General features: G+C 46.4%; 1 protein-coding gene across 3 annotated transcripts in view; it reads right to left on the bottom strand.

Annotated features, from left to right (window-relative positions):
- RAB11FIP3 (RAB11 family interacting protein 3) overlaps positions 1-26,054 on the bottom strand; it is a 91,221-nt gene extending 65,167 nt beyond the window's left edge. For all 3 annotated transcript variants that reach the window (XM_056536452.1, XM_056536454.1, XM_056536453.1), the window contains exon 1: positions 20,281-26,054. In XM_056536452.1, the coding sequence (XP_056392427.1) occupies positions 20,281-25,683 (5,403 nt within the window). In that variant the 5' untranslated portion in view covers positions 25,684-26,054. The remainder of the gene's footprint in view (positions 1-20,280) is intronic.
- Positions 26,055-27,052: the final 998 nt, after the last annotated feature.

Genomic DNA, 27,052 nt, shown 5'->3' with positions numbered 1-27,052 from the left:
GGATACACCATATTGACAAGGTGAATGGAAAAACACCCAGTTGTCAATTTATTCCTAATTTCCAGGAGTCTGAAAAACCAGTCCAGTTTTGTTCCTCTTGGAAATTATGAATAAATTAACAACTTGGTGTTCCCATTCCCTGTGTCCATAAAGCAGTGTTTTCCAATCAGGGTGCCTCCAGCTGTTGCAAAACTACAACTCCCAGCATGCCCGGACAGCCTTTGGCTGTTCGGGCATGCTGGGAGTTGTAGTTTTGCAACAGCTGGAGACACCCTGGTTGGGAAACACTGCCATAAAGTGTGTCACTACACCAGTCTTCCTGAACCAGCACCCTCCACCTTTAACAAAACTACAACACCCAGCATGCCCTCACAGTCTTCATTTTTCAGCCCCTTTACGCTATATCATTTCCACAGGGAAATGTTCTCAATGGGAATCTGCTGCTCAGTTTACACCATAGAAGTTTCTCCGCGGAACTGCTGATGCAGAATATGATTTAGTCAGGAGACTGAACAGATTTAAAGGGGTACTCTGGTGGAAAGCTTTTTTTTTTTTTTTTTTTTAAATCAACTGGTGCCAGAAAGTTAAACCGATTTGTAAATTACTTCTATTCAAAAATCTTTACCCTTCCAGTACTTTTTAGCAGCTGTATGCCACAGAGGAAATTCTTTTCTTTTCAAATTTTCTTTTTTGTCTTGTCCACAGGGCTCTCTGCTGACACCCGAGTCCCGTATCAGGAACTGTCCAGAGCAGGAGAAAATCCCCATAGCAAACCTATGCTGCTCTGGATAGTTCCTGACACGGACAGAGGTGTCAGCAGAGAGCACTGTGGACAAGACAAAAAAGAAATTCAAAAAGAAAATAATTTCCTCTGTAACATACAGCTGCTAATAAGTACTGAAAGGATTAAGATTTTTTTAATAGAAGTCATTTACAAATCTGTTTAACTTTCTGGCACCAGTTCATTTAAAAAAAAAAAAAAAAAAAAAAAAGTTTTCCACCGGAGTACCCCCCCTTTAAGCCTGGTGAATAGAGATGAGCGAACTTACAGTAAATTCGATTCGTCACGAACTTCTCGGCTCGGCAGTTGATGACTTTTCCTGCGTAAATTAGTTCAGCCTTCAGGTGCTCCGGTGGGCTGGAAAAGGTGGATACAGTCCTAGGAAAGAGTCTCCTAGGACTGTATCCATCTTTTCCAGCCCACGGGAGCACCGGAAAGCTGAACTAATTTATGCAGTAAAAGTCATCAACTGCCGAGCCGAGAAGTTTGTGACAAATCGAATTTACTGTAAGTTCACTCATCTCTACTGGTGAGCACTGTAATCCACTGTCTGGCACTAATTGGACATATTGGTCATACCTATGGACGCCCCAAAGGGCAATCGTTATGTTCAGATGTTGACTTTAGGGTATGTTCACGTTCATGTTTGAACGGAATCTCTGCTCGCAGAATTCCGCTAGCGGAGATTCAGCCTGGCAGCCGACGGCGGCGGTAGGACCGCGCGGCACTGCATCGTCACCGTTGACGGAAATGCAGTACTCGTGGACTTCCGCACAAAGAATGAACATGTTCTGTCTTTGCGCGGAACAATTTCAGTGGCGGAATTGTCCGCCGCTGAAATTCCGTAGTGTGAACGGGTCTCGCGGAGACCCATTCACAATGAGGGACATTTATCAATCTTTGCTTATGTAGTCTTTTTTTTAGTAATTTTTTCTTTACTTATGTGCGACTTATTTATCATCTGCTTTCAGCCTGTTGATAATTTTCTTTCACGTAAGCGATTTTTCCTTTTTTACTTTGGTAGTAGCTTTTTCTGCTCCATGTTTGAGCTGGAGTAAATTTAGTCAATTTTTAACCCTGTTGTGACTTTTTTTTGCGCAGTTGCGACTGTCGCAGTTAATAAATACCTGACTACCCGTAGTCCATTTTAAAATTGTTACTACGTAGTTCATTTTTGGAAAACGTGCTTTTCTCGCTTTCCAGTCAAAATGTCGCACGAAAAATCGCGTAGTCGCAGTTGCGACAATTTTGCGACAATTATAGTAAAGAAAACCTGACTAAACCCGTTGATAAATGTCCATAAATAATGTTAAATTCACACTGCACAATTCCGTGGTGTGAACATACCCTTATTCAAACCTATCCAGGAAGGATAACAAAGGAATGGCAAAAATATGTTTCTGAATGTTTTTGGTTTTTTCTTATGGCCGGTCCGCTTTAATCTCATGCTAGTCCCCATCCTATTTCAATTCCACAGTCATCCGGCGCAGATGTGTATGCGGCTCACACCAGAACTGCTATTACCATAGAATGAGGAAGGATAAATATAGCTGCTGCCATGGCCTCTACGTAGGACTCAGTGGTGCATGAAAAAGACGGATTCATTCGTTTTTCTCCCCCCCCCACATTTAGTCGCACTGTATAGAGGGGTCATTGTCACAGGATTAGTGTACACTCATGCTAGGTGATACCGCACCTCATCCATACACTGGCCTCATTCAGTCTTCACATACACATGTTGTGGCTCATTCATCCCTATTGCCAGGCCCGGATGGTGACTATGCTGGGCACAGGCCTGTTTTTTTTTTTTTTTTTATTTATTTTTTATTATTATTTTATCACAAAATAAAGTAAACTGAGGGGCATAGTCACACTTAAAAGAGTTTTGCAACACACATTTTGGAGCATAATACACCCCCAAATAAATACCGAAAAGTAGGGCTGTTCTAATACCCATTCTGGGAAACTTGTACATGTACTTATGTAATTATCCAGAATTATAATTTATAACTACTTAAAGGGGTACTCCGGTGAAAACCTTTTTTCTTTTAAATCAACTGGTGCCAGAAAGTTAAACAGATTTGTAAATTACATCTATAAAAAAAAAATCTTAATCCTTCCTGTACTTATTAGCTGCTGAATACTACAGAGGAAATTCTTTTCTTTTTGGAATTCTCTCTTATGAAATCACGAGCACAGTGCTCTTTGCTGACGTCATTATAATAATAATTATTAATAATAATAATAATAATAATAACTCTTTATTTATTGTTGTCCTTAGTGGGATTTGAACCCAAGGCCCCAGCACTGCAAGGCAGCAGTGCTAACCTCTGATCCACCATGCTGCCGTTAGCATGTATCTGCTAAGCACAGTTGCTAAAATGGACAGAGATGTCAGCAGAGAGCACTGTGCTCATGATGTCATCAGTGTTCCAAAAAGAAAGGAATTTCCTCTGTAGCATTCAGCAGCTAATAAGTACTGGAAGGATTAAGATTTTTTAATAGAAGTAATTTACAAATATGTTTAACTTTCTGGCACCAGTTGATTTAAAAGAAAAAAGGTTTTCACTGGAGTACCCCTTTACTCCACTGGAAAACATTTTTTTTTTTAATCAACTGGTGCCAGAAAGTTAAACAGATTTGTAAATTACTTCTATTAAAAAATCTTAATCCTTCCAGTACTTATCAGCTGCGGTTATGATCCACAGGAAGTTGTTTTATTTTTGTATTTCCTTTCTGTCTGACCACAGTGCTCTCTGCTGACACCTCTGTCCATGTCAGGAACTGTCCAGAGTAGGAGCAAATCCCCGTAGAAATCCTATCCTGCTCTGGACAGTTCCTAAAATGGACAGAGGTGTCAGCAGAGAGCACTGTGGTCAGGCAGAAAAGAAAAAAAAAAAAAAAAAACAACTTCCTGTGGATCATAACAGCAGCTGATAAGTACTGGAAGGGTAAAGATTTCTTAATAGAAGTCATTTACACATCTGTTTAACTTTCTGTCACCAGTTGATTTATAGGGGGTATTAGCTACCTACTCACTGGGGACTTCTATCTAATGATGGGGATTACCTACCTACTTACTGGGGCTTCCCTACTTACCAGGGGCTTCTACCAAATCAGGCGAGGGAGGGGGGGGGGCATTACCTCCTTACTGGGATCTTCTACCTAATGGTGGGGATTACCTACCTACTGGGGGCTTCTACCTAATATGGGGAAATTCCCTATGTAATTTTACATAATAGGGTGAAATCCCTACCTACTGGTGGCTTCTACCCATTCAGGGGGCATTACTTACCAAGTGGGGGCAGTATTCCCCCCAATAGGGTGGATTTCCTAGTGGGGGGATTCTCTACCTACTGTAGGCTTCTACCTAATGTGGAGATTTCCTACCTACTGGGGGCTCCTACCTTATGGATGGATTCCCTACCTACTGGGGGCTTCCCTACCTACTGGGGGCTTCTACATAATGGGGAAGGGGATTTCCTACCTACCTACTGGGGGCTTCTACCTTATGGATGGATTCCCTACCTACTGGGGGCTTCTACATAATGGGGAAGGGGATTTCCTACCTACCTACTGGGGGCTTCTACCTTATAGATGAATTCCCTACCTACTGGGGGCTTCTACATAATAAGAAAGGGGATTTCCTACCTACCTACTGGGGGCTTCTACCTTATGGATGGATTCCCTACCTACTGGGGGCTTCTACATAATGGGGAAGGGGATTTCCTACCTACCTACTGGGGGCTTCTACCTTATGGATGGATTCCCTACCTACTGGGGGCTTCTACCTTATTGGAGGGGGGATTCCCTACCTACTGGGGGCATTGACATGATGGGGAAGTGGGATTTCCTTCCTACTTACTGGGGGCTTCTACCTAATGGGGGGGGGAATGGGTGGAATTCCATAACTAACTACTGAGGGAATACCTTAATTATAAGTGTCAGTGAGGCCTCGTCTGAGGCTTCACATAGTCTCCAGACACCTCTGCTGTCACATGACAATTGGTATCGGTAAGTACTCGAACTCAGTCTTAAAAAATAGTATCGGGACATCCCTACCGAAAAGCTACGTGTGAATGCAACCTAGTTTTCAAGCTACTTAAACGGTCAATATGTCTCTCCACAAATGTGCACTGTACTAAGATACCCAAGACGGATGGCACTTGTATCAGCCTGTATTCCAACAGCAAAGTGCTGGCCCAAATTGGCGCCGTGCCCGCCAGGATGTCATAACAGCCTCCGTCTCCGATACAATCTGCCGTCTGCTTCTTCAGGGCAGCATTAGGGAGAATGTGAGTTTTTATTGCAACGCTTCCTCATGTTTGGGTTCCCATGATAACGTGACATTGTGGGGAATACCAGTCAAGCGATTGCCTAATAGGTTCGCTATAGAACAGTGTTTCCCAATCAGGGTGCCTCCAGCTGTTGCAAAGCTACAACTCCCAGCATGCCCGGACAGCCGAAGGCTGGAGGCATCATGGTTGGGAAACACTGGGCTGGATCCTAAGCCCTAGGTAAGAACCAATTCCAGATGAGCATGGATGAGAAACACAATCCTGCTGCTTTGGATGTCCTACCTGGATCCAGAAGTAGGAATGTGTAGTTCTGCAACAGCTGGAGGCACCCTGGTTTGGAAACGCTGCTATAGAAGACAGTGACACCATTACAAGGGCATGGACGGGTCTAATGTAAGTTTAGATGGTTACAACAAGCCTTTGGTGCACCTACCCAACCCCCACCCCCACCCCCCATTTCTAACCCTGTGTTAGTCATGGCTCCAAGTCTTATGGTAATGCCGCTGATCCTGCCGCTGCTTATTAATGATCTTCACATCCACTTTTCCGTAATTGCCGAAAGATTAAAATACCAGCTCTCCGAGTCATCATTCATTCTGCTCGTATAATCTCAACACTTTAAAGCGTCGAAAATCTTCATCTAGCGTGCGGCGAACTAACAAGTCCTCCAGAATATCACAAAGGCCTAACGACACCCCCCCCCCCCAACACCCCTAGACAATCCGGCGCCAGCCAATCAGTGCTGACCATACACATAAGCCCGAATAAGCAGCTCTCTCTCCCAATCTTTCATACACATGCATGCTCAGTTAAGCCGAGCATGTATGTGCATGGGCCTAACTATAGCTGGAGCCTTCATAGCAGCTTCTAATGGGTCTAGAGCAGTGGTCTTCAACCTGCGGACCTCCAGATGTTGCAAAACTACAACTCCCAGCATGCCCGGACAGCCGTTGGCTGTCCGGGCATGCTGGGAGTTGTAGTTTTGCAACATCTGGAGATCCGCAGGTTGGAGACCACTGGTCTAGAGGTTTAGGGGGAGATTTATCAAGACCTGTGCAGAGGAAAAGTTGCCGAGTTGCCCATAGCAACCAATCAGATCGCTTCTTTCATTTTTCAGAGGCCATTTCAAAAATGAAAGCAGTTAGCTGATTGGTTGCTATGGGCAACTGGTCAACTTTTCCTCTACATAGGTTTTGATAAATCTCCCCCTTAGAGAATCCACTCTAGTGTAAAGATAGCCGATCCCTACATGCACATGCATGCTCAGCTTGGCAGAGCATGCATAAACATGGGTGTAACTATAGCTGGAGCTTTTAAGCAGTGGTACGCTGGCCATGAATTACAGATAGCCGATCCCCACATACATAGGAATGCTTGTCCGAGCATCCATATGTTCTGAACAGGGATGAAAAGACGCTGCCAGACACCTCTGATCTACCTAACAACAAAAGGATCAGGCATGTTGAAATCCGACATGGCCGCACAAACGATCGATGATGTCACTGCCACGCCCCCTCGTGATGTCATGTCACGCCTCCTCCATTCGTGTCTATGGGAGGGACATAAATGGAGGGAGCGTGGCGTGGCATCACGTATCGGGAGCAGTGCCTGGCACAGATTGCCAGGGGCTGCACAGAGATTGCGGGGGTCCCAGCATCAGGACCCCTGGGATAAGATGTCTAAGCCCGGAATACCCCTTTGACAGTAAATTTAGCTGTAGTGACCAGTGTCCAGCAGCTGCTGCCAAGGCAAATAAACTCATGGGGGGCATCAATAGGGGCACAGATACCCACAACAAATAAATAATTCTACCGCTGTACAAATCACTAGTCAGACCACACATAGAATACTGTGTACAGTACTGGTCAGACCACACATGGAATACTGTGTACAGTACTGGTCAGACCACACATAGAATACTGTGTACAGTACTGGTCAGACCACACATAGAATACTGTGTACAGTACTGGTCAGACCACACATAGAATACTGTGTACAGTACTGGTCAGACCACACATGGAATACTGTGTACAGTACTGGTCAGACCACACATAGAATACTGTGTACAGTACTGGTCAGACCACACATAGAATACTGTGTACAGTACTGGTCAGACCACACATAGAATACTGTGTACAGTACTGGTCAGACCACACATAGAATACTGTGTACAGTACTGGTCAGACCACACATAGAATACTGTGTACAGTTCTGGTCAGACCACACATGGAATCATGTGTACAGTACTGGTCAGACCACACATGGAATACTGTGTACAGTACTGGTCAGACCACACATAGAATACTGTGTACTGTACTGGTCAGACCACACATAGAATACTGTGTACAGTACTGGGCAGACCACACATAGAATACTGTGTACAGTACTGGGCAGACCACACATAGAATACTGTGTACAGTACTGGTCAGACCACACATGGAATACTGTGTACAGTACTGGTCAGACCACACATAGAATACTGTGTACTGTACTGGTCAGACCACACATAGAATACTGTGTACAGTACTGGTCAGACCACACATAGAATACTGTGTACAGTACTGGTCAGACCACACATGGAATACTGTGTACAGTACAGGTCAGACCACACATAGAATACTGTGTATAGTACTGGTCAGACCACACATAGAATACTGTGTATAGTACTGTTCAGACCACACATGGAATACTGTGTACAGTACTGTTCAGACCACACATAGAATACTGTGTACAGTACTGTTCAGACCACACATGGAATACTGTGTACAGTACTGGTCAGACCACACATAGAATACTGTGTACTGTACTGGTCAGACCACACATAGAATACTGTGTACAGTACTGGTCAGACCACACATAGAATACTGTGTACAGTACTGGTCAGACCACACATGGAATACTGTGTACAGTACAGGTCAGACCACACATAGAATACTGTGTATAGTACTGGTCAGACCACACATAGAATACTGTGTATAGTACTATTCAGACCACACATGGAATACTGTGTACAGTACTGTTCAGACCACACATAGAATACTGTGTACAGTACTGTTCAGACCACACATGGAATACTGTGTACAGTACTGGTCAGACCACACATAGAATACTGTGTACTGTACTGGTCAGACCACACATAGAATACTGTGTACAGTACTGGTCAGACCACACATAGAATACTGTGTACAGTACTGGTCAGACCACACATAGAATACTGTGTACAGTACAGGTCAGACCACACATAGAATACTGTGTATAGTACTGGTCAGACCACACATACAATACTGTGTATAGTACTGTTCAGACCACACATGGAATACTGTGTACAGTACTGTTCAGACCACACATAGAATACTGTGTACAGTACTGGTCAGACCACACATAGAATACTGTGTACAGTACTGGTCAGACCACACATAGAATACTGTGTACAGTACTGGTCAGACCACACATAGAATACTGTGTACAGTACTGTTCAGACCACACATGGAATACTGTGTACAGTACTGGTCAGACCACACATGGAATACTGTGTACAGTACTGGTCAGACCACACATGGAATACTGTGTACAGTACTGGTCAGACCACACTTGGAATACTGTGTACAGTACTGGTCAGACCACACTTAGAATACTGTGTACAGTACTGGTCAGACCACACATAGAATACTGTGTACAGTACTGGTCAGACCACACATAGAATACTGTGTACAGTACTGGTCAGACCACACATAGAATACTGTGTACAGTACTGGTCAGACCACACATAGAATACTGTGTACAGTACTGGGCACCAGTGTACAAGAAAGATATAGCGGAGCTGGAGAGGGTTCAAAGACGGGCAACCAGAGTAATACGGGGAATGGGAGGACTACAGTACCCAGAAAGGTTATCAGAATTAGGGTTATTTAGTATAGAAAAAAGAAGGCTTAGGGGAGACCTAATAACTATGTATAAATATATCAGGGGACAGTACAGAGATCTCTCCATGATCCATTTATACCCTGGACTGTATCTATAACAAGGGGGCATCCTCTACGTCTAGAGGAAAGAAGGTTTCTACACCAGCACAGACGGGGTTCTTTACTGTAAGAGCAGGGAGACTGTGGAATTCTCTCCCGGAGGAGGTGGTCATGGGGAACTCTGTAAAAGAATATAAAGGGGTCTGGATGCATTTTTTGGAGAATAATAACATTACAGGTTATGTATATTAGATTTATAGGGACAGAACATTGATCCAGGGATTTATTCTGATGCCATATTGGAGTCGGGAAGGAATTTTTACCTCTAGTATGAGGGTTTTTTTGCCTTACTCTGGATCAACTCAGTAGGGACTCATTAGGGATATAGGTTGAAGTTGACGGACTCTGCTTTTTTCAACCTTATGAACTATGTTACTGTGTGTATAGGGCAGCGTTCTCCAAACTGTGGACCTACAGCTGTTACAAAACTACAACTCCCAGCATGTGCTGGGAGTTGTAGTTTTTCAACAGCTGGAGGTCCACAATTTTTTTTGCCTAGGAGCAGTTGGAGCGAGTCGATATTTCTGCCCCAAAAGTTGGAGCTGTCATGTCACTGGAAAACAGAAGCAATTAAAATGACCCCCTGATGGGTTAAAATAAAAAGACAAGGCCCCCCAGTGAGTGACAGATGTGACGGCTTTGCAGTGAGTCCCCGGTAACACCCGGTGGGTAACCTGGTGGTACCCTCCCCCTACCTCTTGTTATCCTCCACTAGTCACCAGCCCGTATTACTCCTCCTCCTCCCTCCACAGCGCAGCATTACACGACTCCTACATGTGCGCCATGACAATAGTGTGGAAACCAAATCCTCTCCCACTGGGCTCTCATTACCTCCCACAATTCCTCTGGGCATTACACATACAATACCGATGCCCAGGGGGAAATGGTAAAGATTTAACCAGCGTCCCATGACAGCGATGCAATGGAGATCTTTTCACGCCAATTCACGCAATTTACCTCTTCTATTGCCATATGCAAAATTACACTGCTGCGTACAACAATGGGGGGAATAAATTTCCTAGTAATATCCGTTTCTGGAAAAGCAGGGTGGCTACCAATATGGCTGCCATACTGTTGTTGTACCTACATGACTATAGGGAGGCATATGTGCAACTAGCAACAACATACACATGCATACTCATCTTGGCTGAGCACGTACGTGTATGGTCATAACTATAGCCAGAACTTTTATAGCAGCTGTTTATGGGCCCAGAGGTAACACACGTGCATGCTCAGTTTGGCTGAGCATGCAAGTGCATAACTATACTTGGAGCTTTTTGGGGCTAATGAGCCCAGTGGTTAAGAGGGCCCGTTCCAGTGTAATGCTGACCATGCACTTCAGACAGCCGATCCCCACATACATATGCATGCTCAGCTTGGTTGAGCATGTATGTGCATAGGCTTAACTATAGCTGGAGCTTTCATAGAAGGTTTATAGGGCCCTTTCCAGTCTAAAGTTGGCCATTAATGTCAGATAGGGGTGATGACCCCGAGCAAAAATTTCCATAGGTGTCAAAAAAAAAAAAAAAAAAGTGGCGCGAGTAGCAACTTACTAGGCATCATGGCTGCCCCAGGATATTGGATATAGGTTACACACAAGCATGTCAATTCTTAGTGGCATTTGTGTTCGGTATGCAGGGCCCCGGGGCCAGCAATGCGGATAAAATCATAACCATTAAATTGAGGCTGCTTCCTCCCAAGCGGGATTGTCCCGTGAAATGAACCTCAAGGGATTATGCAAATATGGACTTAAATGGGATGTTTTGTGGGTGTTTATAGGCAGGAATTAAAGGGGTACTCCTGTGAAAAACTATTTTTTTTTTTTCATATCAATTGGCTCCAGAAAGTTAAACAGATTTGGAAATGACTTCTATTAAAAAAAAAATATCTTAATTTTTCCAGTACTTATCAGCTGCTGAAGTTGAGTTGTTCTTTTCTGTCCGACCACAGTGCTCTGTGCTGACATCTGTGTCTGTGTCAGGAACTGTCCGAAGCAGGAGTGGTTTGCTATGGGGATTTGCTCCTGCTCTGGACAGTTCCTGACATGGACAGAGGTGTCAGCAGAGAGCACTGTGGTCAGACAGAAAAGAACAACTCAACTTCAGCAGCTGATAAGTACTGGTAGGATTAAGATTTTTTTTTTTTATAGAAGTAATTTACAAATCTTTTTAACTTTCTGGAGCCAGTTGATATGTAAAAAAATGTTTTTCACTGGAATACCCCTTCAAAATGCCCTCTTTAATGTATATGGGGGCCTCCCAACTCTAGATAATGATAGATGGCCGGAGGAAAGAAAGATCGGGGATGTTGGATTTTAATTACCCAATACTTTCAAACATGCATGTTCTGCCAAGTTGAGTGTGCATGAGGGCACTGTGGTCAGACAGAAAAGAAATTAAAAAAAGAAAAGAACTTCCTGTTTTATACAGCAGCTGATAAGTACTGGAAGGATTAAAGTACTTGATAAGTACTGAAAGGATTTTTAAATAGAAGTAAAAAAAAAAAAAAATTCCACCAAAGGTACCCCTTTAACAATATCACCCCTGCCTCTAAAAAAATTAATTAAAAAAAACATAGTCATCTCCTGAAATCCTCTGTGCTGCTGGGAAGACTCCATTAAATCCACAATCAGTCTCAATTCTCTGCCGCCCTTTATCACTAACGTAGGCATCAATGGAGAGGGTAAGGTTAGGTTCTGACTACGGAATCTCCGGGCAGAAAATTTCCGCCCGGAGATTCCGAGTGCGGCCAGCGCTGACTGAATCAGACGGCGCTAGGACCGCGCGGACACTGGAGTCTCCATTAGACTGCAATGTGTTCCGCGTGGATTTCCGCCTGAAGAATGAGCAACCCCATTCTTCAGGTGGAAATTTCCAAGCGGATTTTCCGTTCACAAATTCCGAAGTGTGAATATGTGAACGGAAACCCATTCACTACACTATATATTTTAGCAAGCGGAATTTCCGCCTGCAATTTCAAAGCGGAATTGCAGGCGGATTCCGTAGTGTGAACCTAGCCTAACTGTCTCCCCACTAGCTCACAGGTTTATAGGCCGAGGGTTCCAAGCAGCACAAAGTATTTCAGGATTGCAATAAAAAAAAATGTATAAAAAATAATGTGTATGCTATAAAAAATAAGCGTTGTACAATGAAGACCAAAATGGAGGTCAGGGCCTGATGACGGAAGAATCAAGGTACCAAAGCGGCACAGAGTATTTTAGGAGAGGAATGGTCAGGATAGGACTGTAATGTAATCACATGTGGGTGTAATCTTCTCCTGAAATACTCTGCGCTGCTGTAACTGCATCTTCACCAACACCCATGTCAGGGCCTGCTCCTCTCCGGCTGGATGATGGGCGCTCCATTCTTTTCACATGTTAAAAAAACATGGCATGAATGAAAACAAAAAAGCTCAAAACCTAAAAACAATATAAAAGGCAAAACAAACCAAACACTCTATACATAAGACACAAAACCACTAACCTAGTCTCAGCAGGTAACGCTGAACTATAGGACGCCATTGTTAGGAGGCACAAAGGAAACAAAAAAATACGCATTCAATGGGGACAAAAAGCCAACGACACGGGCTAAAGCTCAGCACTGAGAAGCCGTGACGTCACCGGGGCCCGGCGCATGGAGGGTGACGGCGAGAACACAAGGTTTATATTAGGATGAGTCAGCATTGTGTCTGATACATTGCTACGAAATTCACCTGTCTGGACAAGAAAGTGATAAAAAAGCAACATGTCCCATTGTCTGACGCCAGACAGAAGGTTTTATAATCATTCTAGCGCTCCAGCCGCTGTCAGGGCATGCTGGGGGTTGTAGTATCACCACAGCGGGAGATTCATCTGTCAGGGCATGCTGGGGGTTGTAGTATGACGACAGCTAGAGATTCGGCTGTCAGGGCATGCTGGGAGTTGTAGTATGGCGACAGCTAGAGATTCGACTGTCAGGGCATGCTGGGAGTTGTAGTATGACGACAGCTAGAGATTCGGCTGTCAGGGCATGCTGGGAGTTGTAGTATCACCACAGCGGGAGATTCGGCTGTCAGGGCATGCTGGGAGTTGTAGTATGGCGACAGCTAGAGATTCGTCTGTCAGGGCATGCCGGGAGTTGTAGTATGGCGACAGCTAGAGATTAGTCTGTCAGGGCATGCTGGGAGTTGTAGTATGGCGACAGCTAGAGATTCGACTGTCAGGGCATGCTGGGAGTTGTAGTATGACGACAGCTAGAGATTCGGCTGTCAGGGCACGCTGGGAGTTGTAGTATGACGACAGCTAGAGATTCGTCTTTCATGGCATGCTGGGAGTTGTAGTATGGCGACAGCTAGAGATTCGACTGTCAGGGCATGCTGGGAGTTGTAGTATGGCGACAGCTAGAGATTCGGCTGTCGGCATGCTGGGAGTTGTAGTATGGCGACAGCTAGAGATTCGTCTGTCAGGGCATGCTGGGAGTTGTAGTATGGCGACAGCTGGAGATTCAGCTGTTAGGGCAAGCTTGGAGTTGTAGTTTTGCAACAGCGGGAGATTCAGCTGTCAGGGCACGCTGGGAGTTGTAGTATGGCGACAGCTAGAGATTAGTCTGTCAGGACACGCTGGGAGTTGTAGTATGACGACAGCTAGAGATTCGGCTGTCAGGGCATGCTGGGAGTTGTAGTATGAGGACAGCTAGAGATTAGTCTGTCAGGGCACGCTGAGAGTTGTAGTATGGCGACAGCTAGAGATTCGGCTGTCAGGGCACGCTGGGAGTAATAGTATGGCGACAGCTGGAGATTCGCCTGTCAGGGCACGCTGGGAGTTGTAGTATGGCGACAGCTAGAGATTCGGCTGTCAGGGCACGCTGGGAGTAGTAGTATGGCGACAGCTGGAGATTCAGCTGTTAGGGCATGCTTGGAGTTGTAGTTTTGCAACAGCAGGAGATTCGGCTGTCAGGGCATGCTGGGAGTTGTAGTATGAGGACAGCTAGAGATTCGGCTGTCGGCATGCTGGGAGTTGTAGTATGGCGACAGCTAGAGATTCGTCTGTTAGGGCATGCTGGGAGTTGTAGTATGGCGACAGCTAGAGATTCGACTGTCAGGGCACGCTGGGAGTTGTAGTATGATGACAGCTAGAAATTCGGCTGTCAGGGCACGCTGGGAGTAGTAGTATGGCGACAGCTAGAGATTCGGCTGTCGGCATGCTGGGAGTTGTAGTATGGCGACAGCTAGAGATTCGGCTGTCAGGGCATGCTGGGAGTTGTAGTATGGCGACAGCTGGAGATTCAGCTGTTAGGGCAAGCTTGGAGTTGTAGTTTTGCAACAGCAGGAGATTCGGCTGTCAGGGCATGCTGGGAGTTATAGTCTGAGGACAGCTAGAGATTCGGCTGTCGGCATGCTGGGAGTTGTAGTATGGCGACAGCTAGAGATTCGGCTGTCAGGGCATGCTGGGAGTTGTAGTATGACGACAGCTAGAGATTCGGCTGTCAGGGCACACTGGGAGTGGTAGTATGGCGACAGCTGGAGATTCAGCTGTTAGGGCATGCTGGGAGTTGTAGTATGGCGACAGCTAGACGGCTGTCAGGGCAGGTTGGGAGTTATAGTATGGTGACAGCTGGAGATTCGGCTGTCAGGGCATGCTGGGAGTTGTAGTTTTGCAACAGCAGGAGATTCAGCTGTCAGGGCATGCTGGGAGATGTAGTTTTGTGACAGATGGAGAAGAACAGATTACCTTATGCTCTCTGTCACTCTAGGCTAGTGTTTTCCAACCAGCGTGCCTCCAGCTGTTGCAAAACTGCAACTCCCAGCATGCCCGGACAGCCAAAGGCTGTCCGGGCATGCTGGGAGTTGTAGTTTTGCAGCAGCTGGAGGCACCCGGATTAGGAAACACTGCTCTGGGCCCATATAGCCGGATCCACTTCCCCCAGTGCCCTCTTTAGCTACGGTCCACCCCAATGGCCGTCCCTTCTTGTTGCACAGTTAAAGTGCATGCCCACCTTTGTGTTAATGATTCGAGGTCTTGCCATAGTTGACCAAACAAAATCTGGTCACCCCCCCCCCCCCCCCAGGTCACAAATAAAAAAGAAAAGCCCATTTCCCTCTCTATTAACCCTCTCGGACGTTTGGTAGGGTGAATATTGTCACATTACGTCACAGATCCCTGTTTCCTGACCGGCGGCACATTGCAACAACTACTTCAGCTCTGACAGAATCTCACACAGCTGCCCTACCGTAAAGAAACAGTTCTGGCGGCATAGCCGTGACTCTCTCACTGGTGTGGAACTACAATACCCAGGAAGGAAGCCAATCACAGCCCGGCAGAGTGTCATGATCTACAATTCACCAGAAGCCGCAACAAACAAACAATCGTTGCAATGCAGGAAATCACCTTCTTCTTCCCACTTGCAGAAATAACCGGAGCTAAAATTAGCTTATTTTTTTCTTCTCGCGCTTTATCGCCTTAAGACTAGAAGTTTTCTTTGAAGACGTCAGCGTTGAGACACAATATAAAATTTCCAGAGAAAAAAAAAATTCAAATTCAGAGAAAAAATTAAAATGTGTATATATGTATAATTTTCATATACACATATATATATATATTTATAAAATAACTGTACACTACTTAAAGGGGTACTCCGGCACTAAGACATCTTATCCCCTATCCAAAGGATAAGGGGATAAGATGCCTGATCGCGGGGGGCCCGCCGCTGGGCCCCCCGTGATCTTGCACGCAGCACCCCGTTATAATCAGTCCCAGGAGCATATTCGCTCCGGGTCTGATTACTGGCGATCACGGGGGCCGAAGCATTGTGACATCATGGCCCCGCCCCCGTGTGACGTCACGCTCCACCCCTCAATGCAAGCCTACGAAGTCACGGCCCCTCCCATAGGCTTGCATTGAGGGGGCGGAGCGTGACATCACACAGGGGCGGGGCCGGGATGTCACAATGCTCCGGCCCCCGTGATCGCCAGTAATCCGACCCGGAGCGAACATGCTCCGGGGACTGATTATACCGGGGTGCTGCGGGGTTCCCCAGCAGCGGGACCCCCACGATCAGGCATCTTATCCCCTTATCCTTTGGATAAGATGTCTTAGTGCCGGACTACCCCTTTAAGGGTGCATGCATACCACACTTTTGCAATACAGTTCCCGTATCAGGTTTCTGATGAAAAACGGATTCCTCAAAACCTGACTAAACTGTCTTGAATCTTAATCCGTATACGGTTTGAAAAATGATGTCCGGTGGCATCCATTTAAAAAAAAAAAAAAAAAGTATATGTTTTTAACTTTTCACTCCATTTCGAATAAAGTTTCACTTGTTTGATTGAAATTCCCCCCCCCCCCAAAAAAAAAAAACATGCAAAGTCAAAAACCGTATGGTGAAAACCAGATACAATCATATGCACATACGGTTCTGTACGATTCCCATTGACTCCCATGTTTAAAAAAAAAAAAAAACGTATACGGTTTAATACAGTTTTCACCCGGACAAAAAAGCGTGGTAGACTACGGTTTTGGGTACAGTTAAAAAAAACGGACAAAACCGTATAAGACACAAAACGGACTAAACCGGATGATGCGTTTGACATACGGTTTACAATGTTAAGTCAATGCATGCGGTTTGCTATACGGTTCCGGACGGGTTTTAACTTGAAACCGTATACGGGAAATGTATAGCAAAAACGTGGTGTGCATGCACCCGAATACCTTTTTTGGATAAAATATAATTTTTTTTTATTTTTTTGACCCATCACAAAGAAAAAAAGAAAAGAAAAAAAGATCTTTCAGTTCTGGTGCCATGAGCTGCAGTTTTTACCGATACCAATTTGGCATAGCATTAACTTTTTGATAAGTTTGATTTTATCTTTAATTTTTTCTATGATGTTATGTGACCCACATTTTTTTTTTTTACACTTTTTAATTGCTTTCATAGATCAATGTAACGCATAAGAATTACGTTGGTCCACAAGATCGGTGCCCTACTGCTACAGCCAGCCTTCCGACTCACATGTGGGGGAGAGTTATCAAAACTAGAGATGAGCGAACTTACAGTAAATTCCATTCGTCACAAACTTCTCGGCTCGGCAGTTGATGACTTTTCCTGCATAAATTAGTTCAGCTTTCCGGTGCTCCGGTGGTCTGGAAAAGGTGGATACAGTCCTAGGAGACTCTTTCCTAGGACTGTATCCACCTTTTCCAGCCCACCGGAGCATCGGAAAGCTGAACTAATTTATGCAGGAAAAGTCAGCAACCGCCGAGCCGAGAAGTTCGTGACGAATCGAATTTACTGTAAGTTCGCTCATCTCTAATCAAAACCTGTCCAGAGGAAAAGTTGCCCAGTTGCCCATAGCAACCAATCAGATCGCTTCTTTCATTTTTAACAAGGCCTCTGTAAAATGAAAGAAGCGATCTGATTGGTTGCTATGGGCAACTGGGCATCTTTTCCTTTGTACAGGTTTTGATAAATCTCCCCCTGCACCGAGGCCTAGTACTAGGCCTCGGTCTGGCCTGAGAACCGATCGGCACCCCGTGATGTACCAATCAGACCGTCAGTTTTGCGCACCACAACTATTTGATGATTTAACCATTAAATGCTGCATTTGAATAGTTCAATGCCGGACAGTGGAGTGATCTCCAATGTCCGCCATTACGGTCAGGTGCTCAAACCTAGGTGCTAGGCGCCCTTGAATTTGTCAAGCCCTGTTGTAAGTCAATGGGAAACTCGCTCTGCTATATGGGATACAGCAGAATCGTTTTTCGCATCCGTTTAACGTAGACGTTTTACCATTTTCAGGAGTATGAAACGTATACATTGAAAGGTAAACACAAACTCTGCATGAACCCATGACGGAAGGGTATAAGCAGCCATCTTGAATCCCTGACACTGCTTATCATGAGAAAAAAATCCGTCCCCGTCCAATCATGGTTACCCCAATGACAGTAGGGTTGCCCAATAGACATGAGGTTGTCGGAGTGCCCTATCGTGAAGGCCTATCAGGGTTTAGGCCCTGGGCTACATAGACTTTTGCTGGCTGGATTTCCAGAATTAGGAAAAACAGCACCACGTCTGTCCTCAGGTAGTGTGTGGTATTGCAGTTCAGCTCCATTGAAGTGAATGGAGGCAAACTGTAATACCACACACAACCTGTGAACAAGTGTGGCGCTGTTTTTAGAAGAAATTTGCTGTTTTTCGATTCCTGGATAACCCCATGAGGGTACGTTCACATGTGCATATTTTGCTGTAGATTTTCCATTAGGCTAAGTCTGTGTTTCCCAACCAGAGTGCCTCCTGCTGTTGCAAAACTACAACTCCCAACATGCCCGGACAGCCGAAGGCTGTCCGGGCATGTTGGGAGTTGTAGTTTTGCAACAGCTGGAGGCACTCTGGTTGGGAAATATTAGGTTAGGTTCACATCTGCATTGGAGGACACCAGTGACTTTAATGGGGTCATTCTGATTTCCGACTTTTTACGATCTTTTTACAATAAAAAAAAAAAAAAAAAACATAGGGCATACTGCGTTTTTTTTTCTTCTGTTTATTGGTTTTGTCCAATTTAAAAAAAAAGATTCTGCAATAGAGGCCCGAACAGAGATGTGAACAAAGCCCTATATAGCAGTATACATTGGAGAGTCCAGCCATAAGTGAGCCGTGGCCTATGCGTCGCCGCCAAACATCGTATTGCCACTCCGCAGCTGGGGGGGGAGGATGGTCCTACACTAGCAGAACAGGTTCGTCGCCGGGGCTGCAGGTCTATGTAGAGTTAAACATTAGGTCAGAGGTAGCGATATAGTATTCAGACTTATGTATATTACATACATATATAAATAATGCCGCAATATGGTGCACAACATAGGAAGGCAAGAAGTTCAATAGACTGTAGCGCGCGGCGAGTGGCGCAACTCGCAGCATCCAGGTCGTAAGTGTAGTCCATATACCGTTGAATGTATACAAGCCATTCCACCGTATATCTGCGTAGCTTCATAAGGCGCTACAGGCCGCACAGCAAAAAAAAAACAAAAAAAAAACAAGATTTGAAAAATGGCGACGTGCGGAAAGACGACTCAGTATTATGGGCAAAAAAATTATAAATAAAAAAAGCAAATAAAAAACACACACACAACGAAAGCCAAAGAGAACAGAACGAGTAAATGTCGCCATTCTATGCAAACAAGAGTAAAGCAGTGAGTCAACACCGCACAGTTCCTCGGCCCATTGTTCTCTATGGTACAAACTGATAAAGACCAAACACACATGGACACTGTAAACAACGCCGGGGGGGGGTTGGGGGACGACAGGAAGAGTTTCTGCGCAAAAAAAAAAAGAAAAAAAGAATTTAAATAAAACAAAATATTTGGCGGTATTTAAAAAAAAAAAAAAATTTTTATTTTATTTTTTTTTGTGCCCTTTGTGGGCTTTCTGAGCAAAATGTGGCCACTGGTAACGTCACTAAAAACACTATTGGGGAGATTTATCAAAACCTGTGTACGGTGCAGTTGCCCATAGCAACCAATCCAACGCCTGCTTTCACTTTTAAAGAGGCCTCTGAAAAATGAAAGAAGCCGTGTGATTGGTTGCTATGGGCAACTGCCGATGGAGTGGTCTTCAAACTGTAGACCCCCAGATGTTGCAAAACTACAACTCCCAGCATGCCCGGACAGCCGTTGGCTGTCCGGGCATGCTGGGAGTTGTAGTTTTGCAACATCTGGAGGCCCACAGTATAGAGACTGACCTGATCAGTTTTTTTTTTTTTTATCTCCGAAGATTCATATTAGAGATGAGCGAATTTACAGTAAATTCGATTCGTCACGAACTTCTCGGCTCGGCAGTTGATGACTTTTCCTGCATAAATGAGTTCAGGTTTCAGGTGCTCCCGTGGGCTGGTAAAGGTGGATACAGTCCTAGGAGACTCTTTCCTAGGACTGTATCCACCTTTTCCAGCCCACCGGAGCACCGGAAAGCTGAACTAATTTATGCAGGAAAAGTCAGCAACCGCCGAGCCGAGAAGTTTGTGACGAATCGAATTTACTGTAAGTTCTCTCATCTCTAATTCATATAGATGCCATATTATGCGATTATTACCATTGCACAATATGGCGCCACAAGGAGTAATATATCACCGTATAGACTGTAGGCGCCTCTGTACAGTATAAAAAATATCCATAGTTGCACATTACGTATACAACACAGCACTGTGGTTTTACCTGCTCGGCTCCATAGACTGTAGCAAACTGCACAAAATCCTCCATTTTCACAAAGCCATCTTTATCCCTGTCCAGGGCATCGAATACCGCTCGGAGACGGGCCAGCTCGTCCCCGGCACAAGGAGAGTCGCTGTCCAGAGTAAATGCCAAAAGTGGATCGCCCTCCCCGAATGGCAGGAGGGCACAAGCCGAATCCTGGGAGTCACGAGATCTCAGCTTGAGACCTTCAAAGGGTGAACCTGTACGTGTTAACTGAAGCTCTCCAACGGGCATGAATACGGGCAAAGTAGTCCCAAGGGTGGAGTCCGACTGGGGTTGAGGTGACAGAGCAGGACCATCACCTAAGGACAATTCAGTAGACTCTGGACAATCCAAGGACAATTGGTCGGGCTTCACTTCAGCTAGATCTTTCTTCTCACATGGTGGCATCTCCACAACAGGTAGATGGGCATCCAGTTGAGGCTCTGTTGCCGCAGACATGTCCAATGGTAGATCATTTGGAGATTTGGCCAAAATATTATCCGGTTGGTCATCCGAGGTGCTCAGCAACTCCAAGGGATCTGTTACCACAATGACAGGCACCTGTGTGCTTTCACCAGGTGTTTGTGAGGAGTCCAGGTCAATGAATAGCTGTGACCTGGACTGGCCAAACCGGCTTGAGATAAGGGAAGAGTCTGAATGAGACAAGGAGTCGTCCGAGTTGTTGGTAGTACAGGATGTTTCCATAGGAGGTGACCTATTTTTGCACATCCCTAAAGGATCAGCTGAACTGTCCATTACACCTTCAGTAGATTTCCACAGGTTGGGTTGTAGATCTGGTTCACTGGCCAGCCCTTGGGGCATCCTGGAGGGCTCAAACAATAAATCCAAGCAATAAAAGTCCAACTGGTCACTTTCAGACTCAAGAAAACCATAGTCAAGGGACGAGCTGGCATTTTCAAAGGAATGAGGTTTGGAGGTCGATTTTGATTCAAGGTCTTGGAGAATGGATTCGAGAAATTGGTCGCCTTCGACACGGTAGTCTGTCTGACCATTGGTGGAAATGTGTGACTGGTCATTTTGTGAGTGTTTTATATGATCAGTTTCTAAATGTGCAAAAACATCACAAAGGGAGAGTAGGTCATCCGATAGGGTGAGGTCAGCCTCGGGGGTCGTGTAGCTAGAGTCTGGAGGGGTATCTAAACAAAATATAGTAAAGCAGTCGTCGGGTTCATCATGTGGCTGAGCAGAGCTTTGCAGAGGCTCACCACAAAGACTCTCGTCTGACATGTCCACTGAGTGCAACGTCCAGTCCCAAGGAAATTGGAATTCCTCTGAAGTTCTATTGGACAAATGCGTGCCAGATGGTGCGTTGGGTGTTATGGAGGTATCACACAGGGGTATATTGGTGGTAAGAGTCCCAGAGGTTTCTGACGGAGGAATATGGGGTGTTGTGGGCGACTCAGAGGATAGAGAAAATGCTGGCTGGTCAAATAAGGCCAAATGTATGGCGCTATGTTCAACTGAAGGTTCAAGTGGTAGTAAGTGGGCATTGGTAGGTGGCATGGAAGATTCTAACAACTCAAAGCAGTCAGTGGTGGGAACAATGGTAGGGTCAGACAAGGTTAACGTATTTAAAGTTGGATTCACAAATGATTCAGGTACAGGAAAATGGTCAGTATCTGAGGTAGGAGGGGATTCTGTCAAGGGGGACTCAATACTACATAAGAGGTTCAGGTTATGGTCCAGGGGCAAAACATCAGTGTTGGGGCATGAAGGAGAAGCAACTAGATGGCTCTGGTCAGGGGTACTAGTTTGCTCAGAACCGTTTGGTTGAGACATGTCGGGGGCTTGTTGGCATTCAGACAGAGAAAACTGGTTGAAGTCATGATGGAAGAAAGTCTCTAACTGGGTCATGTGGCCAGTAGGGGGGACTGCACTTAGGGATTCAGAATGGGATTCACACTGGGACAGTTCTTTGCTCTCAAGGCTTAAATGGGTTTTTAGTTGGGGTAAAAGATCACTATTGCGGACCAAATGAGATTCGGTCAGGGACAACTGGCCACTACTGGGACACAATGGGGGCTCAAAACTGGACAACTGATCACTATCAGAGTCCAAACAGACATTAGATAAATAATCATCATCCAGGCTCAGACTGGATTCTAACTGGGTTAAGTGTTCATTTTCTTGGCACAAACTAGATTCTATTTGGGGCAACTGGTCAATAGTAGGCCCTAAACCAGGTTTCAACTGAGTCAATAGGTCATCTTTGGTGCCTAAATGGGGTTCAGGTTGATCTAGGTGGTCACTCTTATTTTCAGGGGGCGTACAAAATTCAGTTTTGGGCAACTGGTTAATATTGCGGTCAGAACAGGATTCAAACTGGAGTAACTGGTCATTTTGGGGACTCACAGGAAATTTAGACAATGGCAACTGGTCACTATTAGACAAGGACATCTGGTCATTGTCTTGGATCAGACAGGTGTCAGACTGGGACAATGGGTCACAATCAATGGGGCTACAAGGTTCAGTCTGGTCACCATCAGGCAACTGGTCAGTGTCTGGAGTCATGTGATCAACTCCAGGAATCTGGTCCATGTCGTGAGCCAAAAAAGTTTCAGACAAAAAGAACGTCATGTCGTCATCCATGGTCAAACAAGCCTCAGACTCGGGGCTACTATCCAATTCCAGCACAGGTCCTTGTTCATTGTCAAGAGTCCCAGAGGGTGCAGGTAAGGGTACAGAGTCAGAATCCAAAAGATTTTCAAACCCAGGTATTCGGTTATTGTTCAAGCAGGATTCAGTCAGTCGGTCAGTGTCATGGTGCAAGAGGGATTCAGACTGGACCATATGTTCTGTGACAGGAGTCAAAAAGCCTTCAGATTGTTGTAAATTTTCCAAACTAGGACTCGTAAAAGGGCCAGGCATAGATTTATGGCCCATGTCAACAGATGATTCACATGCAGGTGGCTCCAAATTAGTATCCCCTGAGGTCAATGGCTCAGTTGTAGATTTAGATATAGACAATTCAAAATGGTCTGGAGCCAGGAAGGGGTCACAGAGGGACAATTCATCTGCCTCATAGGCCATTGATGACTCGCCCCCATTCAAACTGTGCATAGAGAAAGGCAAGTGGGTAGTATCGGCACACATAGAGAGTTCAAACCAAGGCATTTGGTCCACATCAGGACCCAGAATAGATCCAGAGTTAGGAATCTGGTCAACAGATAACTTGGAGAAGGGCAGTGTATCGCTACTGGGAACCTTATCAGACTCAGGATGGGGTAACTCTTCTAGATGCACATTGCTAGAGTTTATGTCAAGAGGGCTGGGGTCTAAAAACATTATGGGCTGGGTAAATTGGTCAGTGGTGGAAGCCAAGGAGGTCAAAGGCTCTATAGACAGTTCGGTGTCATGGGCCATGAAAGATTCGGAAAGATTAAAAATGTCAGTGTCTGAGTCTAAACAGTGATGTGAATGGTCAATGGGAGGGTCCAGCTCAGTTTCGAAAAGTTCAGTGGCATCCAGATGAGATTCAGGATGGGATATCTTGGGGCAAAAATATTCTAATGGATCATCATCACAGCCTTGAGAGGCTTGGGAATGAGGCAAGTTCTCAAGATTGGAATGTTGGTCACAAAGTGGCGATGGGCCAGCGTTGGGTTCTAAACAGGTTTCGGGATGGGGTAACAGGTCAGAGGTCATGGAGATTTCAGGTGAAGGCAACAATTTATTCTTTCCCATGTCTACACAAGGACCAGATGAGGTCTCAGGTGGACATGGGAGGTCATGGACAGGACTCGAGCAAGACTCAGTTGTGAACTGGGGTAGATGGTCAGTCTTACAGTGAAAATAGGGTTCAAATTGTGCCGCCATCTCAGTGACAGGGACTAAATGGGATATGAACTTGAACAAATCTTTAGTGACCACAAAGGGCTCTGTCAGTGGCAGCTCTTCAGGGTCATGGTCAACTTGGGAGTCAGACTGTGACAATTGACCATTGTCAGGATCCAAATAATGATGGGACAGCTCTTTATTGTCCACAATGGACCTAGAAAAAGACAAATGTTCAGGGTCATGGTCCAAATTTGATTGTATATGGGGCAATTGTTCAGGGTCCAAAACAGTTTGGGGTAACTGTTTAAGGTCAGTGTCCAAATTTAATTCAGTCTGGGGCAATTGTTCAGGAACAGGGTCCAAACTGGATTCCGTTTGGAACAATAGTGCAGCAGCAGAGAGCAAATTTGGTTCAGTCTGGGGCAAATGTTCAAGGTCAGGGTCCAAATTTGGTTTAATCTGGGGCAACAGTTTAGGGTCAGGGTCTGCATCTAAATTTGATTCAGCCTGGAGCAATGGTTCAGGGTCGGGACCCAAACATGAATTTATTTTGGTGTCTACAAATGACTCTGTAAGAGGCAAATTTTTAGGGTCAGGTTCCCGATCCGATTCAGACTGGGGTAGCAGAATACAGTCAGGGACCATGCAGGGGGCAAACTGGGACATCTGGAGGGCCTCTGACTGGGGCAGCAGGTCAATGGCAGCAACTGATTCGGGTTTGGGCAATTTTTTAGTCTCCCTATCCTGCACATCCACCAATGTTTTGGACTGGGGCAATTGATCTGAACTGGGTTCTATTTGGGGCAGGGAAGGATTATAGAGGGGCAAAAGTTCTACGTCTGGTTCTAAAAAGGGTCCGTCAGAAGAGGGCCGGTCAGTTTTCAGAGGTAGACAGGACTCCATGGGGGTCATTTGGTCATTGTTGCCCGGTTCCTCGCCACCCGGGTCGCTTGTAAACTGCGGCATCTGATCCAGATCTGTTGATAAACTATTCATGGGCTCAGGGGCCTGGTGGGACTCTAAGGCCGATACCAGAAAGTCGCTGCAGGGGTCTTGGTCAGGAGCAAACAATGAGCGGACGTCTAGGAGGTAATCGGGTGGCGGGGAATCCCTTTGGGGAATGTCAACTTCAAGATACTGCTCAGCTTCTTGGCTGAAGGGGGCCGGGCACAGGGGCAGGTGGGCATTTTCAGGTGGCGCGATGATAAGCGGTGGCAGCTGATCGTCCATGGGGGGTTTATAAATGTGGGCATACTCCTGGGGTGCTAGGTTCAAAGTGCAAAGGGTCAGCCTACCGTCCTCCTCCCCGGTCCAGGGCTTGGTGGTGGCACATCGAGTCGGGCAGCGTTGCCCCTCTCCTGCCCCAGGTAAGGGCTCATCGTGCTGGGACAGGAGAGGGTGGGGAGCCATGATATCACCCTGCTCATCCAGGATCTCTAGCCTGGGCTGCAGTGCAATGCAAGCCTTCTCCTCCGCATTCAGGAGCAACAAGCCCCCCACTACCTGCTGGGGGGTGATCAGATCCAGAGCTTGCCCCCTCATGATACCCCAATCAGTCACATGAGGGTCCCCCTCCATCTTCATCAGTAGCTGGGAGGAGAAACAGTGGTGGCTCAGATCATGTCCTCAGCCAGTGCTCTCCATCATGCTCCATGCTTGGGGGGAAGAAGACCCTGTAGCTCCTCAGCAGATGCCCCCCTTCACCTCCTGACAGGGGCCCTCACCTGTCCTGGGGGGCCATCCTGTTTGCAGCAGAGCAGTAATCCAGGCTGCGGCGTCCACAATGGCTTGCAAGGTGCAGCAGATCCCCGGGCGATGGATCGGACGCCCCCTGCAGGCCGGGTACAGGGTGACAGCGCGGCAGAGAGAGGCCTGGGCAGACGATTTACGGGCGTCCCGGCGGGTGAGAATGAGAACCGAGCGGCACCTCCATCCGATAGACTGCAGGATACTGAGATGGGGAGGCTGGGAGAAAAAGGAGGAGCGACGGGAGGAGGAGGGGGGCAGAAAAGGAGGGGGCAGGCTGGGCACTGAATAGGGCAGTGGTTTCCAAACAGGGTGCCTCCAGCTGTGTCACTACAACTCCCAGCATTCCCGGACAGCCGAAGGCAGGCGGCTGGGCACTGAATAGGGCAGTGGTTTCCAACCAGAGAACCTCCAGCTGTGTCACTACAACTCCCAGCATTCCCGGACAGCCGAAGGCAGGCGGCTGGGCACTGAATAGGGCAGTGGTTTCCAACCAGAGAACCTCCAGCTGTGTCACTACAACTCCCAGCATACCCGGACTGCTGAAGGCAGGCGGCTGGGCACAGAATAGGGCAGTGGTTTCGAACCAGGTGCCCCCAGCTGTTACACTACAACTCCCAGCATACCCGGACAGCCGAAGGCAGGCTGGGCACAGAAAAGGGCAGTGGTTTCCAACCAGAGAACCTCCAGCTGTGTCACTACAACTCCCAGCATACCCGGACAGCCGAAGGCAGGCTGGGCACAGAAAAGGGCAGTGGTTTCGAACCAGGTGCCTCCAGCTGTTACACTACAACTCCCAGCATGCCCGGACTGCCCAAGGCAGGCTGGGCACAGAATAGGGCAGTGGTTTCCAACCAGGGTGCCTCCAGCTGTTGCACTACAACTCCCAGCATGCCCGGACAGCCGAAGACAGGCTGGGCACTGAATAGGGCAGTGGTTTCCAACCAGAGCGCCTCCAGCTGTTGCACTACAACTCCCAGCATACCCGGACTGCTGAAGGCAGGCTGGGCACTGAATAGGGCAGTGGTTTCCAACCAGGGTGCCTCCAGCTGTTGCAAAACTACAACACTTAGCATACCCGGACAGCCGAAGGCAGGCTGGGCACAGAATAGGGCAGTGGTTTCCAACCAGGGTGCCTCCAGCTGTTGCAAAACTACAACTCCCAGCATGGCCGGACAGCCGAAGGCTGTCCGGGCATGCTGGGAGT

Source organism: Hyla sarda, chromosome 8, assembly GCF_029499605.1.
Source record: "Hyla sarda isolate aHylSar1 chromosome 8, aHylSar1.hap1, whole genome shotgun sequence".
Lineage (NCBI taxonomy): Eukaryota > Metazoa > Chordata > Amphibia > Anura > Hylidae > Hyla > Hyla sarda.
The sequence above is the reverse complement of the archived record's forward strand: the minus strand, read 5'-3'. Positions and strand labels throughout refer to the sequence as shown.